The sequence below is a fragment of the Pseudopodoces humilis genome, chromosome 2 (genome assembly GCF_049639895.1).
Source record: "Pseudopodoces humilis isolate 2021_Gansu_Grassland_sample_001 chromosome 2, ASM4963989v1, whole genome shotgun sequence".
Lineage (NCBI taxonomy): Eukaryota > Metazoa > Chordata > Aves > Passeriformes > Paridae > Pseudopodoces > Pseudopodoces humilis.
Window position 1 is genome coordinate 37,096,996 of NC_142201.1, and position 19,643 is coordinate 37,116,638.

General features: G+C 36.3%; 1 protein-coding gene across 3 annotated transcripts in view; it reads right to left on the reverse strand.

Annotated features, from left to right (window-relative positions):
- Positions 1-19,643, reverse strand: part of TPP2 (tripeptidyl peptidase 2) — a 50,959-nt gene that overhangs the window by 1,832 nt on the left and 29,484 nt on the right. Inside the window, exons 22-28 of one of the 3 annotated variants that reach the window (XM_088051093.1) lie at positions 17,639-17,883; positions 17,356-17,434; positions 15,424-15,462; positions 8,729-8,880; positions 8,544-8,640; positions 7,611-7,741; positions 6,073-6,280 (exon numbers count right to left, since the gene is read on the reverse strand). In XM_088051093.1, coding sequence (XP_087907219.1) covers positions 6,073-6,280; positions 7,611-7,741; positions 8,544-8,640; positions 8,729-8,880; positions 15,424-15,462; positions 17,356-17,434; positions 17,639-17,883 — 951 coding nt within the window. Of the gene's footprint in view, positions 1-6,072; positions 6,281-7,599; positions 7,742-8,543; positions 8,641-8,728; positions 8,881-15,423; positions 15,463-17,355; positions 17,435-17,638; positions 17,884-19,643 lie in introns of those variants that run through there. The other 2 variants (XM_088051094.1, XM_005516474.3) reach the window with 2 other exon arrangements.

The following is a 19,643-nucleotide window of genomic DNA, read 5'->3' on the forward strand; positions in this document are numbered from 1 at the left end:
TCACAAACATATTTGACTTCAGAACTTATGTAACACAGATGTCATTATTTTAATTTTTTGTCACATTTCTAGCTTCTTTGGATTTTCATTCTCTACAGGCAACTATATAGCACATTAAAAAGGTAACTAAAGAATCACCAACCAAGCAGGTATATTTTTGACCCAGAGAAGCAAAAAGCAAATTGAGAATTTTAATTCCTAGGTAGTCACAAACTTACTGCAGAAACAAGTATGAATGTACACAGTGAATGATATATACAGACAAAGATAGAGAAATGTACATAATTATAAACAAGCAATGAAGACAGGTAAGCATGAAGACAAGCCTCAGGTTTTAGGTCAGCTCCTCACTATTGGTAATTTTTTAAGAAGAGATTATAAAAAACCTCCTTCTTGATAGTATCATTTCTAAAAAGCCACCTTACAGTCCTTACCAATGCAGTAGTTCATGTGAGAAAATGAATGTGTCTACCTAAGACCTAACGTAAAACAGATCAGGTTCTTAATACCTAAACACCGACAGCGTTCAGGGTGTTGCCAGAGGGTTCAAACCATTTCACCAGCTGCAGCACTAAGAATTAGAGCAATCATGACACTTTCATATATTCCCTTTGGAACACTCATAGTGAAACAAGGTATTTTTTATTTTTTACTGAAGAGCGACATAGCAGTAAAGTTGGTGAATATGGCAGTGTGTCTGTCGTTGGCAGTGTTTATGAAATCTTTTTTAGCTTGCTATTCATTTTCCCTCATTCATTACATTTTTCCTTTGCTCTGACTCCACGATAAAAGTTGAAGATTTCCCACTTAAAATAACCCATTAAGAAAAGCTAATAAAAACCCTTCAAGGATGTTCAGAAATATGTTTTGCATTACAGAAAAAAATAAAATATTTCTCAAGAATATAAACATTATGGAACCAGAGATCTCAATCTTGCAAGGAGTGAAGGACCTGTCTAGTTTTAGCAGCCTGAACACTTCCACTTAATGTTAATCACATGCACAAGATTTTGCAGGATCAAGAAATAGTTAAAATATAAAAAAGAAATAAACTTAATTATCAAGCAAGTCAAGGATTAATTTTGAAGCTTCAAGATACTATGCCAAAGTACTCAAGAGTTGCTCATTCTTCTGTCTTCAAATACTTCTTTTACTGTGTTGAAATATTCACTTAAGCTGTTGTAGCTTACAACACACACATATATGCAACAATGAGCATACAGCACCATTCACATATACAATTTTCCAAATATTGCTATTGGAAAAATACTCTGCATGCTGCATTCTCAATCCAAGTATTTTGGATATTTTCCTAAAGCAAAACAAATTAGCAAACATTTCTAAATAACTGTTGAGTGGATCCATTAGCAGACTTAGTTTGCTAAACTAAACTTAAAAAAAAAATTGTCTTCTGTAAAAGATGATAGAACCACAAAACAAAACAACAAAAAAAACCAAACAAAAAAAAGTCAAATGAAAAATGCATTGGAGCTCTCAGCAAATATAACATTTCGGAGGCTAACCAGAAATAATGTCACTGCTCTATGAAGAAAGCTCTTACCTGACCCTGTAAGTTTTGAATGGTTATTGAACATCAGTGATAAAGGCAGGAGGAAAGCCACTTGACAGCATTTCTTTCGTAACAGGGCTTCCTAGAGTTTTTGTGGCAAGAAAACAAAGCATTTTACGAAATACCCTTGCTCCAGCCAAATAAAAGGTTGGGTATTTCTAAATGAGAAAAAGGTTCTCTGCTGAACCAAAAGGTTGAAAGCAATGCTCCAAGAGCTCTTGACATAAGACAATAATTTGTGTCTTAGTGTTCGTAAAAAAACCCCCAATCAACTGTATACAAGTTCAGCAAAACTACTAAAAATTCATTAGCATTTAAGAAGCTATGAACAATGCACGACTTGCTTTAAAATCAGAATTTGTTTATGAACAAAAGATGTTAGGTAAGAAATAGTACTTTACAGCTTGTACGCATATTGGCCAAATTAAGCCTTATAGATAAAATATTGCAAGCTTTATAAGATCACAGAAATAAAGGTTATGATTCTTTGATATGTGTAAGGAAAATGTAAGGAGTACTACTAAGATATAACAGAGAAAACAGCTGCTATCTGAATATATAAAACCACCAACTAAACCTATTTGTAGTATCCAAAACCAAATTGTTAGATGAAAGAATAGTAATGACTTCAAAGTATTTGATATTATTTCATAACTATGTAATGAAGAAGGCCAGCTTTTGTGTAACAAGCAATATGGGTCAGAAATTGTAGAGAGAGCAACAGAAGTATATTGACAAAAGGCAATGCATACTTCTAGGGTACTGTGGGAAAAAAAAAACAAACCAATCATTGTTAGATACTTTATCCCCCAAACTAATGGTCTAGAATACTACAATGTGCTAGGAGCCAGACCCATAAAAGTGTTTGGATGTCCACCTCCTAACTAGCTGCCTAACTTGCCATTGGCTATAAAGATTCATATTTAGGACAGTAAAATGCTGGAATGATCTCTCTGAAGACATTTGTGGGGCTGAAGTATTTAAAAGCTAGAAAACACTCTGTAAAAATGCATGTTTAAATCCAGAAATACCAGAACACCTAATGAAACTTTTCTAGTGTTCTAATGTTGTTACCTATGGAAACAGACTTGTATAATCAATTAATTAATCATTTAAAGAGCTGATTAAAATATACCTACGTTTACATATAGTTTAATTACTAGGTTAAACAATACAATCTCTAGTAACATGCTCCAGCTATTTGTAAGAATACTGAAGTTGTAATGTTGACAATTTCCAACAAATGAGTTTTTTAGGTTCATATACATCTATAGTAATAAACTAGGCTTTCTTAGCTCAGTTTGATTATTCTCTGCTCTATTAACTGCCCTATTACAAATAAAAATTACATTAACAAAAAAAAAAAAAAAAGAACCCATATTTTTGAGCAAAGGAAGTTAAGGGAATCCAGCAACACATTTTTGGCAGTGACTAAATATAATCACCTGGAAGAGAAAGCTGCATGTGATCATGCAAACAGTATCAGGAAAGCCAGTCCAGGCTAAAGATGTTTAAAAGGTAAGATGGAAAGGTGTGGGCCTTTTACTTATTTTTAAGTGTGACTTTTTGCTTTTCCTCCATGGCTAACAAAGGTTGAGGGGCATTACATTCCACAGACCGGTCATTCCCAATAACAAACACACAGCATCCTACTACTCTCCTGTAGCAGTTGTGTTTAAAACTGAGGATTCTGGTCTACAAAATTTAAAGTCATGTTCTAGGAAAAAGGACTAAAGTACTATCATAAACATGTTAGCATAATCAATCAAATACTTGCTGCATAAAGCTGTCTTAACTGGAGCTCATTTGAAAACTTGTGTACACAGGGGACATAAATATTTTCTTTCAAGTTTAGTTGAAAATGAATCTTCAGACAATAGCTGAAAGTATGAACAAGGGCACTTATTATCCAAATTAAAGTTACTTCCCCACATACTTGCTACAATATGGCAACAAGCAGGTTACTTCAATGACAAACAGACAATTCAAAGGAACTACCAAATGCCCTGTGGTGTCCAGACACTACATCTGCAGAGGAGAGATGAAACAAGGGACAGTACTTTATTTACGAGAACATGAGAAGAAACGCACAGAAAACTGATGCTGCTCCTGATTCCTCTTTAGAAACAATCAAAAACATGATCTCTCTTGGTTTTCAAAAATTTATTTAGCCTTTTAATTACTGACAGCTGCATGAACTTTATAGAAAGCTTAGAACTAAGCACACTTAGAGCAATGCTTCTATCTAAAGTCATATATATACATATAACTGAATGATCAGTGCAGTATTTAAATGCCTGATTTCCATCCTTATTCACCCAGATGTTCCATCTTTTGAATGGCAATATTATACAGCCATGTTTACATAAAACAAGAGCTCCACACTTTCATCTCCAACACACTGCTTCAGAAACTGTCTCTTGACACCTCTCCTTTGAAGGACATCCACACAAGTTCTATCCCCTATCTGACTTGACTGCTCCATTTTGAACCTGTGCTGGTTTAAGATGGGCTAATCAATTTTCTTCACCGTAGCTGGGATGTGGCTGTGTTTTTGATTTGTGCTGCAAAGGGTGTTGATAACTCAGAAATGTTTTAGCTGTTGCTGAGCAGCGCTTGCAGAGTCCAGACCTTTTCTGCATCTCATTCCACTCCAGCAGCGAGAAGACTGGTGGTGCACAAGGAGTTGGGAGGGGACACAGCCAGGACAGCTGAACCCAACTGACCACAGGGATATCCCACACCATATGACACCATTCTCAGCACATAAAGCTGAGTAAGGAGAAAGGGAGAAGGTTTGGAGTGATGGTGTTTGTCTTCCCAAATCATGGCTGCATATGATGGAGCCTGGCTTTCCTGGAAATGGCTGAATACCTGCCAGCCCATGGGAAGTGGTGAATTAATTCCTTGTTTTGTTTTGCTTCTGTGCAACGCTTTTGTTTTACCTACGGAACTGTCGTTTTTTGCACCCTGTGAGTAGCTCTGTAGGTCTCATGACAGTCAATCAGTTTGGATTTCAATTTGAGTAATAAAACTCAAAAAAGTAGGAAAAAGAAGACAAATGTACTGCATAAACAGGATGGAAGTTATTTCCATATGAAATACTACAAAAATCTAGAGAAGTTTTGATCTTCAATACAGAAGAATCAATTTTCAGAGCAAAACCTGAATATACGCCTTGACAACTCCATGGTTAAGACAGTTAAAGAGAGGTTCAACTCCTAATCCGTAGAACTCAAATCAGAGTTAATTATGCCAGGCCCAGAGCATGCAGCTCAACAATGCTATCTTGTCTTGAAATAAAAGCCAAAGAGTGAAAATCTCAACAAAATGTCTATACTGGCATTCTTCCACTAAAATTATTCCCATCAGCTTTAAAAAATAAAACAGGAGACAGAAGTAAACCAGGGGTTACTATGCTGGAACAAAGTATTGCATTTACAGACAGACAGCAAGAAAATCATGTGCCAAACAATATGATTGAAGCACAAAATCTGCTACATGATATTACCATCAGTTAACAATTAGAAGAGATATGCTGAAAAGATGTATGTGTACAAGGACATAAACATTAAGGCAAGGATGGTAAGCATCATCAACCTTCTTGACCAGGCCTTCACCTAAACCATGAGTTCTTACAGAAAGTTTATCTACTGTCAAGGAAGTTAAAGGTTTTATTTTGTTTTTTCCTCTACTCTTAAAAGGTCTTCTTTTGTAACTATCTGAAGTGCTTTGGTAATTTTACATTACCATCAACAAACACCCTGATCACTCCATCTTCCACTAAAACGCAGCCATATGTGACAGTTAAGCTCAGGAGCTAATTAACATCAATAGCTCAAAAGTTAAAAATAAAAAGTCATAACCTCTCTAAATTAAAAGCTACACAACTAATCTCCAACAATGGATTATTTTTTCCCTTCTGTAATTGCCATCTTGAATGAAGGAGAAAAAAAATTCAGCTCTCAGGATCAGGAACTCTGAAATGTCAGGGAAGTCTGTGCTAATAAGTATGTAAGCGTAATTATTTCCAAGGGTTTCTTCCTTTACCTCTACAGACATTATTGACAGCAAAACAAAACTCTTGCTCATAGTGTGGAAGAGGCTACAGCATGCAGGACTGAACAGGGTAGGGATGCTGCACACTTCTGTGTTTACAGCTACACACAGCACAGAGGTTAATCAAAAATATTCCCTGGAAAGTACAGAAAGCAGCAATTCAATAAAGGAAGCAGTTTTTTTGTGGAAATCTGGTACTGTCTTACACCCTTCCCTTAACCTCTACATTCACTTAAACAGAGATGGGCTTACCATGGATTTGACAGGCCTAGCAAAACCTCTGCGGAAAAAGGTCATAAAGGAAGCACAACATATGGGGACATCATGGAAAAGTAGGATGCAGGAATGTACAAGGCTGTGCACATAAAGGCAGTGCATAATTCCAGAATAAACCATTAGAAAACCCAACATGCAAATAAAAAAAAACTGCTCTGGTCTCTTACCTTGCTGTCAAAAAGATCAGTCCATTTTGTTGTTTCCCAGAATGTTTCTGTCAATGCTTCTGAGCAGCTCTCATGATCCTCATCTTTGCCTTCTGCATCACTGGAAGCAGCCCCTTCTTGGGCCTGCAGATGAAGAAGCTGGTCAGCCAGCGCACTTCCCTTTCGACAAAGTGCATCCACTAAAGTACTCTTCTGTTTTTCCATTTCACTAGGGAGAAAAAAATCCAGTATGAAAAATGTTTAGAATCTTCTGCAGATACCTCCTTAAGAACAGAAACAGTGCTAGCTCACTTTAAACTAAAAAAGTTTATGGCTGTACACACAAGACTATTTACTGTAAATTGAACTACTCATAAAAGATTACCTAAAGACACTATGCATTAAAGATACTCAATCATTCTTGAAGTATTAAATGCCTTAGATGACTTAAGGTAAGGGCAACTCAGGATTCTAAAAGAAAGTCAGCACCTAGAAATACAGCTTTATAGTTCCTGGCATTATAAACAGAAAGTCGAATCCACCACTAAGATAAGCAGATATAGTTCTGCTGACTTCAAAGGAATTGCATCCATTTAAAGCACCATTGAATTTGGTGTTCAATTTCAGATGTTATATTCAAAACACATGACCTAATGGATCACTTTACCAAGAAATGTTTAGAATTAAATTTATTATGTCAAGGCTTTGCTTTTATATCAGTAATTCTAGAATTACACACAAATCTGGATTCAGGAGAGCTAGAACACACAGACTAGCTTTACAATTGAAATCTGATATTTTATAAATAATCAACAAAGATACATCTCCCATTTTAAGGGCCTAATATTCAGATCTGCTGTTCTGTTACTAAAACAGCACCATGCTAGACACAGCAAAATCCATCACTTAATTCTCCAGACTAAGGTGTCACATTCAAAATACTATCTTCCTAAGAATATATATATACTGATAGAACAGAGGAACAATCTAAAACTAAAGAACAATAAGTCTCAAAAATACTCTGAGGCATGATCATCACGCTTTTCACAAATGAAATGTCTTGGAAGCAGTTACTTCTTAGGCTGATGTCAATTTTGTCTTCAAATATAAATGGGAAAGGTTGCAAAATATAAAGAAAAAACAAGTAGCATTCAAAACAGATACTTCTCCTAATACTTCAGTGGTCTCTCTGTGCTTAGATTAAGCTTGATACAACAACTTAATATCCCATTTTTCTGATACATTTAACTCCTGAAAGAACTCTTGTTTATTTTATTGAATTAAAAAAAACCCAAAAATTAAAAAAAAAAAACCCAAAACAAAACAAACAAAAAAACCCCACCAAAAATAAAAAAAAAACAAACTTCTATGTCCCTGCATTTCTGGAGATATAATAAGAGAACACAACAACTGTGTAGTCATATTTTAAATTGCCCATGCCACGAAAAAGCCCCCACAAATTATCAAAAAAGGTGCAGTCATTCTATTTCTTACATGCAGAGACAAATTACACAGACTACAGAAATAGGATGCAGGAAAATTATTTACTGGGTAGGTACTTTTTTATAGTAGTTGCATCAGGCCTGGGATCAGTCTTCATGGCAAAATATACTGCTAATGCTGTTTGATCAATATGAGAGATTACTGTATTTGCAGCTTCAACAATTTCATCAAGTCTTTTCATTCGTTCCTAAAAGAAGAACATAAAGATGCACAGCACCATGAAATCACAATACTTCATTGTTGATTCTACTAACATTAGGGTGACTGTAAGGCTATGCAGAAATAACATTTGGTAATTCAGCATGTTCTTTTCTCCACTTCATTCAAATTTTGCCTAAAACACCCCAGAAAGTCTTCAAGATTCCCTTCATACTTAGTCCATTTCACTGAAAACAAACTGTGAAATATGAGGTTGGACTATGCAAAATGCAGCGTTTACAGAAAGAAAATCACCTTTCAGTACAAATCAGTACTCTTATACAATGTAGCAGTTATTAAATTCAGAAATAAATATAAAATAAGAACAAAATCATAAAGAAAAGAAAAATATTCAAGTTAATGGCATATGCACAAAGGTGTGTGTCTTCAAGATAAAAAAAAACACATGCAAACTCTTCTGTTGACAGTTCCCATTTTTGAGGACAAGGATGGAAGCTGGATTTAGCTGTGACACTTTAGAGGGTTAATGTCCTCAGCTGTCTGAGTCATGCTGTTAGGAGAAATTAGCAGCCCAGAAGAGGAACAGAATAGGATGTGTGTTTGTCTTAGTAGCCACCATTCAGAATAAAACTGTTGTAGACTAAGTAATTTATTATTTTGTAGGGTTAAGTAAATCACAGTCGAGAGGCACCTGTCATTCTATTTAGAAATTTCTGCTTTTTAATACTGAGTACAGTCACTTCAAATTCAAATGTGCACAAAGAAAGACTTAGTTCATTAGGCTATATGAGCGTGTTGAGATAAATCAAGTTTAAGAAGTGTTAAATAACCTTTTCAGAATCCAGCTGATGAAGTCTTGCAACATACAGAGGAAGATGATTAGGAAATGCTTCTTTCAACTCGCTATACATGTCAGTGGTATCCAGCCTAGAAGAGAGGAGGATATAGCATGAAAGTACAGATTCTGAGTATTTTTGTGAACTTCAAACTTGTGCAATAATGATCGCAGACATACTTGGTCATCCACTGTATTTTTAGGTCTCTTAAAGCTTCAGCAAATTCTTCTTTTGCATCTTTTTCTTTTTCCTGTTCTTTTTCTTTTTCTTTGCTGCCATTTTTACTCTTTGATGGTGATGGTATCAGGTGATAATGAACAGTAAGGACATCCTGGAGGTGGGAAAAGAGACACATACTCAGAGGGATACAGTACACTTTTTTTTGATGTCATATGAAAGCTAAATCATAGCCAGCACTTACTCTGAGCTACACATACAGTGGATAAGGGTTCTGAGAGTAAAGGTATTAGACAGTAATAATTCAGGAACTGCTTTAAGTTTTTATGCTAAGCAATGCAAGGATGTAAATATTAAAACAGCACATTAGGTATAAGAAAAGGAAACCTAAAATTTAGCCACTGTGACATTTTTACATTCACATAATTTTACATAATATTAGTTAGGGAATAAGGAAGGTGCTTTTCTGTTTGTTTGTTGATAAAAAAGCAAATAACTTGGTTAAAAGGATAAGAGAAAAAAGATAGAAATCCTATCCTACAAATGTGGCAATAAATGAATAAAGATGGCAGAATTCTAAAAAATAGTACCACAGTAGGATAAACATGAAATATGTCACAGGATATGTTTGTTCCTCCCAAGATACTATTTCTTCCATGTGCATACTGAATTAGCTGATGCATCCACAGTCAACTGATTTCCAGTTTGCTGTCACAGTTTGCAGTTTCACCTGTATCTCAGTTCTAATTAAGTAGACACAACAGTAAGATTTTTTTTAAACCTTAAATGGTAGCATAGAAATATCATTATAGTTTGAGTTCATGCTATGCTAATCAATAACCACCATGAGAAAACCAGTTACAGTTATTTAAAAAGAAAATCCTAACTCAGACCATGTTCTTGAAGTCCATTTCCTGAAAATTTACATATAAGTTTGCAAATAAGGTAGCACTAGGTTCCATCCAGGGCTTCTTGAAACTATCAAACTGCTGGGTGAGGCCATTTGATCGTTTTGGTTTTAATGTTGCAATCTTTAAACAAGCCTATCCCTAAACAGCGAGGGCATGTGTCCCATTACTTCACATACCAGATACTTCACAGTGAAGACCACATAAGATTAAATTGTCTAGATACCACTACTCTGTTGCAAAATATTAAGCTGCATGCTCAATTACTGTGGCAATTTAATTATTCTCACCAATTATTCTAGAATACATTTGTGGGAATGCTTCCCATAAACACGATCAGCGTTGTGTTGCAAAATAAACACCTTGTATACAAGATGGAGTTAAAGTTATTTAAATAGTAAGTAAAATGGTGACAGAAACTGCAATAATGGACTTAAACACTACACTTCTGAAACATTCAAAAACCACGCTGCAAAAAAATTTTATTTGAACTCTTAGCTCAAACAAACTGGCATCTTGCTGTGGGTTACTGAACAATACTGGTAAAAATGATTTCAATATTCCCTTAAAATAATTCTTACAGCTACTTAATATGTAATCACAGAATCACAATATGGACATTTAAATACTTTTTTTTGAAAACTAGTTTAGATAACTAATCTGCGTTAAAGTTTAGCTTTCACAGGAACTATCTGCACACATGCATTGCAAGTATGAAGTGCTGACAACCAGTCAATACATCTAAAAGAACCTGCAACAAGACCTAGGCCAAAGCATGACAAAACAGGTCATGGAAGTAAGTGCACACAGGAAGATACAGAGGTCAGGAACATGGTGTGGGGATGAGTAAGGGAATTAGAATAGTAGAAAGCAACAATATAGTTCACTAAAGCAAACCAAACATTAAAAAGTCAAAGAAGCTAGTTAAGCACAAAAATCTTAATTTACAATATTTTCTAAAAGACATCTTCTTCTGAGACTAGTATTTTCCTAAGAAAGAAACCTGGCTTTCTAAGAAATATTCTTCCAAGAGTTGAGGATTTCCTTTTTGAAAGTTCATTTTCATTTCACCTGCAGCATATTTTTGGAGTTATATATCTAGATGACCTCTGCATTCTCAAGCTTTGTCTATATGAGAAGGCTCTACAACTCTTGTTTAAGTTTCAAACCAAACATAATTGGATTAACAAAATCTCACTTATGTGATTGAACACTTGCATTTTGAGAGATTAACCCTATGTCGCCAAATCATCAACAGTAAAATGTCATCTCCCCGTTCTCTCACATAGGTACTTCTGGTCTCATGAAGTTCCGCAAGCCTTACAAGCTATGACCACAGAAAGGAAAACAATGAGCTTCAGACCCAGGCACCCTCCTCTCAAAAGAGCTGACAGAGCAGACTTCTCCACAGACCTCAAACTTATTTCGTGGGATAAATAAAGTTTGGGTTATTATCACATTTACCTAACTATTACAGGGCATTAAGATGAACTGAAGGCTTCTTTATTTATCTGCAAACACTAGGATCCTTTACAACACTTGGCAACTCCCTAGGTACCAGAAGATCTCAGAATGGCACTGTCATTGCCATTACAGAAATATTCATCATTAGAGATTAAGGAGAAGAAAGGCAGCTCTTTCCAACCTGTTTTCTTATTCAAATTTCTCTCTGACAGGAACAGAATTCCTAGAGTAGTGTACTGGATTTCAATTTTACATATAACTATAAGAAGATAGAGAGCTATAGACAGAGAGCAAGTGAGCATATTATCCACTGAAAATATTACTTTAATGAAACTTTCAATTTTATCCACTAAAAAGAAATGCAGTATTGGGAAATTGCAAAGCATAGAGGATACACACTTTGGTCAATGTGCTCTGTGGCATCACATAAGCTTCACTGGGTTTACTTTTAACTGAACTACAAACTACACACATAAACAAGCACAGTGCCATCAAAACAGGCACCTCTTCAAAGACCTTAATTAACAGTGAACTTGGCTTCAAGATTTCAATTTAGATTTCTGTCTGGTGTTTTAACATCTAGTACTTTATATGTAAAACACATATAAAATGATTGTTATTTGTACTTCAAAGCATTCACAGCAAAACTAATCACAGGAAAAAAAGTTCCCTCCAGGAACAGATTCCAGGTCTCATTTTCCATTTAATAAGTATCTTCATATTAATGCCTACTGGCACATACAGATGAATATACATATGGAATTTGAATCTGCTTTAAGACACATACAATTTGTGCAGTGTTGCTTATTTTTATAGCAATTTCTCATTCAATGGGAAATTAACTAAGCTTCTTGAAGTCACCAGGCAGGCTTACACAAAATTGTACCAGACACATACCTCATCCTATTTTTGAATGCCTCATGATGAAACAGGGATAGTGTCTTAATGCTCAAAGGCAGTCACCCTTTTACACGTGACTTCACAATGGTATTTATTAGTCTTCCACTAGTACTTATCAATATAATACATTTCTTGCTTTAAATTGGTAGAAAGGATAGCAGAATAGGGAAAAAGGTGTAGAAACTTTCCATCCCTTGGCTAATTGTTACACACTGCTGTTCAAAGGCTGCATTATGTAAACCAACAAAAAATTATTCTTACAGACCCAAAAAAGTCAATTGTATGTTTTTCATTCTAACTATGTTCTGGACAAAGCTTGGACACAAGGGGAAAAAGTTATCAGATTGTAACTGCATTACAAATTAAAACAAATACACTATTTTATTACATGGAGAGAACCCCTTGACATTTTTGTACAGTTGTAAAAGTATTAATTATCTTTGGAAAACTAGGCTGTTACTTCCTGGCATAAGCACAAACTGTTTTTATGCAAAACAGAGATGCAGTCAGGTGGATTGAAACCTGCTGAATATCTGGGCCCAGAAGGTGGTCAGTGACATGCAGTTGGAGGCCACTAACTGTGTGCCCCAGGGGTCAATTCTGGATTGAACCCTGTCTGATGTCTTCACTGATTACCTGGACAATGGGGCAGAAGGCACCCTCAGCACGTTTGCCAGTGGCACCAAACTGGGAGGAGTGGCTGATATGCCAGGGAGTCTGCTGCCATCCAGAGGGACTTCAAAAGGCTGCAGAAATGGGCTCAACAGGAGCCTCATGAAGTTCAACAAAGAGAAGTGCAAGATCTGGAAAAGAATAAATCCAGGCACGGTATATGCTGGGGGCTATCCAGTAGGAAAGCAGCTTGGCATCCTGGTGGACATCAGGCTGAATATGAGCCAGCAGTGTGCCCTTGTGGAGAGTTACTAATCTTACAAGAAGGTCTAGACACATCTTTGACAAATATGAAAAATCTACACATACTTTTTTGACTGACTGCATCACTGAAGAAATATATAAATAACTTTTCTGTGCTGGAAAACATCTTAACTGCATGTAAACTTATGACAGGGCAGGGTAAATACAAAAATTTTTAAACTAGGAAGGCCTCTGAGTAGCATTCTCAGCAAAATGCATTAATTATTGGAGCTCTTACAGAGCAATGCTCTGAAATACACTGTTTTATTTCACAGAATATGCCAAGTTGGAAGGGACTGAAGGATCATCAAGTCCAGCTTCCGGCTCTCACTGTCCCCAGGTCCCACCATATACCCAAGAGTATTGTCCAAATGCTTCTCGAACTCTGTCAGGCTGGTGCTGTGACCACTTCCTTGGAGAGCCTGTTCCAGTGCCCAAACACCCTCTGGGTGAAGAATTTTCTGCTAATATCCAACCTAAACCTCCCCAGACACAACTTCAGGCCATTTCAGGTCCTATCACTGGTCACCAGAGAAGAAATCAGTGCCTGTGGCTCCATTTTCCTTCATAAGGAAGTTGCAGACTGCAATGAGGTCTCTCCTCAGTCTCCTCCAGGCTGAACCGACCAAGTGATCTCAGCCGCTCCTCATATGGCTTCCCCTCAAAGCCCTTCACCATCTTCATTTCCCTCTGGACACTGTCTAATAGTTTAATGTCTTTCTGATATTGTGGCACCCAAAACTGCACACAATATTCAAGGTGAGGCCACCCCAGAGCAGAGCAGGACAATCCCACTGGTGTTGCTGTACCTGATGTCCCCTAGGACATGGGTGGCCCTCCTGGCTGCCAGGGCACTGCTGACTCATGTTCAGCTTGCCATTGACCAGGACCCCCAAGGTCCCTTTCCATGGCACTGCTTTCCAGCATCTCATTCCCCAGTCTGTACTGAACATCCAGGGTTGGCCCATCCCAGGTGAAGAATCCAGCATTTTCACTTGCTGAACTTCATATGGGTTGTGACTGCCCAGCCCCTGAGGCCTCCCTGCAGGGCCTCCCTGCCCTCAAGGGAGACAACAGTTCCTCCCAGTTTTGCAGTGACTGTGAACTTGCTCAGTATCCTTCCAGTCCCGTGTCCAAGCCACTAATGAAAATGCTGAAGAGCACAGAGCTCTTTGATGGAGCTCTGCAGAAATCCAGTAGTTTATGTGCTGCTAGTACACTGGGTGAGTAACAGATGGAAGAAACAAGGATAGTTTTTATTTTGGCTTGGGTGGTTTTAGTGCTCAGATCTGAATACAAATCTCTGTTCAAAAACCAAAGGAAAAAAAAAGTAACCCACGAAAAAAACCCCCTCAAAACCACAACCTCTGGAATCTGTTTAATAGGTTTTAATAGGTTTTGTTATTCAAATTGTATTATTATTATTAGAGTTTAATTCCCTTGTTAGAGATTCACTTAGTGAAGATCTTGTACCCTATTTACCAGGAAGCCATGCATTCTCATGGGATTTTAAATTATCTTTCTGACAGTGATCCGCATGATTATTAGGTATGAAAATAAAATTCAGCAACATACACTAAAATGCTTCTTGGAAAGCCTAATCACATTCCCACATGGTTATTACACCACAACCAGAGTAAGTCAGCAGGTTCAGCTTCCAGCTTACTATTCACAAAATAACGGAATATGACCATAAACTATGTTACTCATGTTTCTCAGGTCTTACTTCTAACAAGAAGCCTGCATGTCACTCCAGAACAAAGTACCTTGAAATCAACAGAAAGTAAATACAACCTAAGAACAAGAAAAAACCCAGCAACCTTATGTAGGTAGTCTAGTGAAGCATATTTCTGCATTTTTTTAAACAAACTGTTTCACACTAACTGCTGGCAAAATATTTTATTAACCTGATGTGAAAATACAAGAAAGCACAATATTAAACACTGTTATACTGAAAGTCACCCCTTTCCAAACTATCTTATAAATGCTCCAAAATTCATTCTGTGAATATTACTACCTGCTACATGACTGTACATACTCTAGCTTTCTACTTTATATTTTTTATGACTGTAAAGAAGACAACTCTCAATTTAGTAGACTGGGAATACAGTTAAATATTCAATTATTCAATTTGAAGTGTTAGGTTCACATTTGATTCTCAATCTGCAGACAGAATAGGCGGAAACATTTGCCACAAAAAGTCTTGACCACAAACACTGAACATTACTGAGTATTTAATAACAAGAAAAATTGCAGACCACTAACACCACATCCATTTTTACAGCACTTATTGCAGAAGTATACAGATGCTCACGTGCCTCTCAGCTACGCATTACAGCAGTTGTTTTATCATTCTACTCGTAAACATACTTAAGATGCTGAAGTAAATAAATCAGGTCTAAGCAGGTAGATAAAGGAGACAAATTAAAAACCAAGACTGGTAGACAAATTCTTTAAGTCATATGCAAAAAGACTTCAGTATATCTTTTTCAAAAACTAGCATTCAGTACCTTTTTAAATTTTCCTTGTCGCTTTGCTGCAGACTGCCCCTGGGAGTTAGAATAACACACTGTAAGAAAACATGCACACACCACACAGGATGGAGACACCTTCTCTGTACAATTATAGTTATACTTCCAACCTACAGATTTCCAGCTTTTAGAAAGTCACATCTATGATGAAACATGCTCTTAAAGCATGCTCTTTCAGGTTTTTAAAATTAATAAAACAAATGCATCACTCTATACACAATCTATTACTCTTGCAATATAAGCAAGTGTTGTTAACCACTTAGCTTCAATTTAAAAATTACAGGAATTCAGTCTTGAGAATTTTAGACTTTTGACTGTTTAGTGGCATTGTTCTATTTCATGATAAATATAGATAAATTAGATACATTTTCCCCTACCTTGCATCCATCCACTGACTTAGAGACAACTTTGCTGCCTAGTACTCCTTTCTTGTCTCCTGGTACATATTGAGGCACTAAAGGCAGCAGAAAGTATCAGGTACTATTTCATACCATCCTTTTTCCACAGAAATATGACCATAGTAGTAAAGCCTTAGGCTATGACATGAGAAACACCTCAGCAAGAATTTCTTTCTGTGTAAGGTATTATTAAGTATTCTGCCTCACATGAAATTTGACAGGCTGTATCTACCTATCTCCTGCTTCCTATCCCATAAACTACTGTAGATATCCCACTTAGTCTGGTTTTAATATAAAACATGCAAGATTGCAACCAAGAGTTCAAGGAAGTGCACAATTCTAGCTAGGGAAACTAAATTACACTAGTGTAATGGATTTATCATGGATTTCATAAAAGCACACTTGCAACCTCGCACGAATCACAAAGAAATATTTAGATATTTTAGAGCTTCTAGTTACTGGGTTTTTCCTCACTGATACATAAATCCTCCTGATACATTCTCACCTGCAGTTATATGCAATCTTCCCCAAAAGTACAACCACTTCAGACTGAATTAACTAAATGTTTATGCTCAACAAGATCTAAAGGTATATGCCAACCTACTCACAGAAACTTACTTTCTATGAAGACATACTCTAGTTTTACACATGTTGTTCAGCCACGTCTAGTAATACATGGACATAGATCAACTACCTCTGAGTACTAACAGTCACCAGGATTGACTAAAATTTAGTCGCAGGTTTACCATCTGTTTAAAAACAGCTAAGGGAATCTTCTGAACACTAGAGCACCAGATACACAGAAAAGTGACAGTTACTATAATCAGTGTTGCATTACAGAGTCATGTAAGTTAAAAAACATTCTTCACGGGATGCTGTCTTATGAGCAAAAAAATATCCTTCATCTTTTTTTTCCTAGCCTCACACACAGAGATCTTATGCCATTCTGTTGAAGCATACAATCATACTAGTGGTTGACAACATCAGTGTGTAACAGATAAGAAAATCTGTTTATGTATTTGAGTCACCAAAATTCCTACTACTTGGTAATAGTAACACGTATGTGTTTAGAAAGCACTTTTTTTTTTTGCTGAATATTGCATGCATGCAACAAAGTGTATTACAGAACCAACATGCACTTAACACTGTATGCATGTATTTTCCATTCAAAAATTACATTAAGCTAGGGATTTACATAAGGTCAATTTTAAAGGCTCCACACCAACAAGAAAGCAGTTGCTTCTAGAAATAAAAGACTTCAGAGCAACAGAATTAAAATTCAAAATATAGAAAATGAAATTGTATTCGAAATTAGAAAATGAAAATAATAACAGAACTACTTAGAAGTTATGCTGACTTTATAATGAAATGACTGCTTCTAAAATGTATTATGTTAACAAACCTAATGCTCTTTAAAGTATTAATCCCATACAATACAGCAACTCCTGGCATGCCATTTACACACTAGAAAAAATTTCAGAAAAAACCCCCGTCATCCATTCCATATACTCACAGCTTTCTTTCCAAGTTCTGTTTTAGACAGAGTAAGACTTCCTGCAAGATAACATCCGGGTCCTGCTCCTTTAGGTATTCTGTTCAAAAAAAGTAAGTTCAGTGTTAAAACCAGGTTGACTGAGATTTCATGGAAAACTACAATAAAGAAGCCAAACAGGGAAAGAGCAACATGAGTACTAACCAAGCCTGGACAGGCAGACTTTATATTAAAGTATCATTTTAGTGAGATGCAGAGGCAGCTGCCTAGATGCAGGTGAGAAAAACAGAACTTCGTAACTTACTTGTCATCAGGCAGAGATGTAACAAAGAATGGCTGACTGTGTTTTGGTGGTAATGTCAAACTGTTGGATTTCTTCTTCCCCAAAAGAGCAAGGCTATGGTTTTCATAAATATCTAAGCTCAAGGTACTAGACAACCTATGAGAAACAATAAATGGCAGGTCTTTGATGCGATCCAGCTCACTGTTCTGCTCGTGACGAATTTGTAACCGAATAGTGTAATCTCCTTTTTCCAGTTTCACAGAATACTGAAAGAAAGAGAGAAGTTCTCATAAATGTGATGATTAAATATTTCACCATTCATTAGAAAACCTCCATACTCCAGAGACTGTCATATTCTTAATCCATAGTCTACACAGTCATATATTCATACAGTTCTAGCAATTTAAACTATACTAGATTGTTTGGTTTTTGGAATCTCCTGAAAACAAAACTGCTTTCAAGACATGATAGCAGCCAAAACACGTTTTGTACTGACTAAAAAAAAAATTAAGTTTTCAGACCACAAAACAGACTGACATAATTTGTTCCTATTTCAATACTGTTTTAACTGTTAAAATAATAATCAGAACTGTTAAGTTTTCATTTGAAAACCTCCGCAGGTTTGCCTTGATACACTTTCAATTTACTATGTTGGGGTGCTTTGCAGTTTAGATCACAGAACATCTGCTGCTGTCTCAAACACTGTACCAATATTTACACCAAGGAACCCAGTAATCCTGTGAGATGCAGTTTAAAGAGCTGACAGACTCTTTGTCCTGAGCTTGTTACTGAGGAATATGCAGATAACATCATCTCCATTACTTAAGAAAAACTCAAAACAAACCAAACAAAAAAACCCAACAGAACTAAGAATCCCTCTCCACCCCAAACTACACAAGGAAAAAACCTCCAGACTCTCAAATTTTTAGTTTTGAAAACATTTCATTTTTATCAACCAACAGGGCAAGATGCTGTTTTGAGCAGTAGAGTATGATAAGCCTTCTTTCTGATACTGCTGCAGTAATACAGAAGGCAGCCCCAAGTAGAAGGAACAATAACTCAGAACTACCCTGCTCCCAGAATCTCCCTCTCCTGACCTAGAGTCATGCTTCCTGTTGGTATTTCTTCCCAGATGAAATAATTTTGAACTGCTTCAGAATTGTCATATGATGCACAACACCAGAGATTTACAGCATGATAGTCCACCAGGTCTAAGTAACAAAGCACTGCGGTGATGTCTGGATTTTAGAGCATCTTAAAAATGCAGAAGCTTACACAATGCAATTTCTGAAAATAATTTATGAACTTTTAAGCATGTCTCTTGAAACTATCTTTTGTACATTTCCAGAATGATCAACCTATCAAAATTAACTCTAGGTTGCTGATGTTCAACTGTGATTTTAATTGGTAAAAAATAGTTTCAAAACAAAAAAAAATATGTAAAATGTGTCTTTTATGGCTTTTTTTCCTTTTTAAATTTTTTAAAATTTCTCTCTACTTCCCCCATTATTCAGACACACAGTCTGTTGCAGCAGAAAGAGAGTCCCATAGAGTATCTACAAGCGTTGGACAAAAAACTCCCTTTCAAAGATGGCAACAGGAAGCAAATGAAGCTGAAGCTTGAAAAAGGCTGTTTGAAGATATCAACAGCACACGGGACAGCATTCACGAATGCAGAAGCCTCTACTCTATCAGCACACCAGTCAGACTACAGGAAAAATAATGGATCCTTTCCACCTTGCACAGAGAAGTTTAAGGCATTGTCCTTGTAGAAAAAAAAAACAAAGAACAACATGATTTTGAATTCATTTCTTGAAAAGCACCAGGTAAGGTCACAAGAAATCAGAAGTTAACAGCTTTTCCTCTTTCTCCTTCCTCAGGAGAGAAAAAAAACCAAACAAACATGTTCTATTTCATGGACACATATCTATCTTTTTTTGATACAAATACATCACCATTGAACCTTGTATGTCTTCTTGTGAATATATAAAAACACGAAAACTATACATCAGAAAATGTGAAGAGC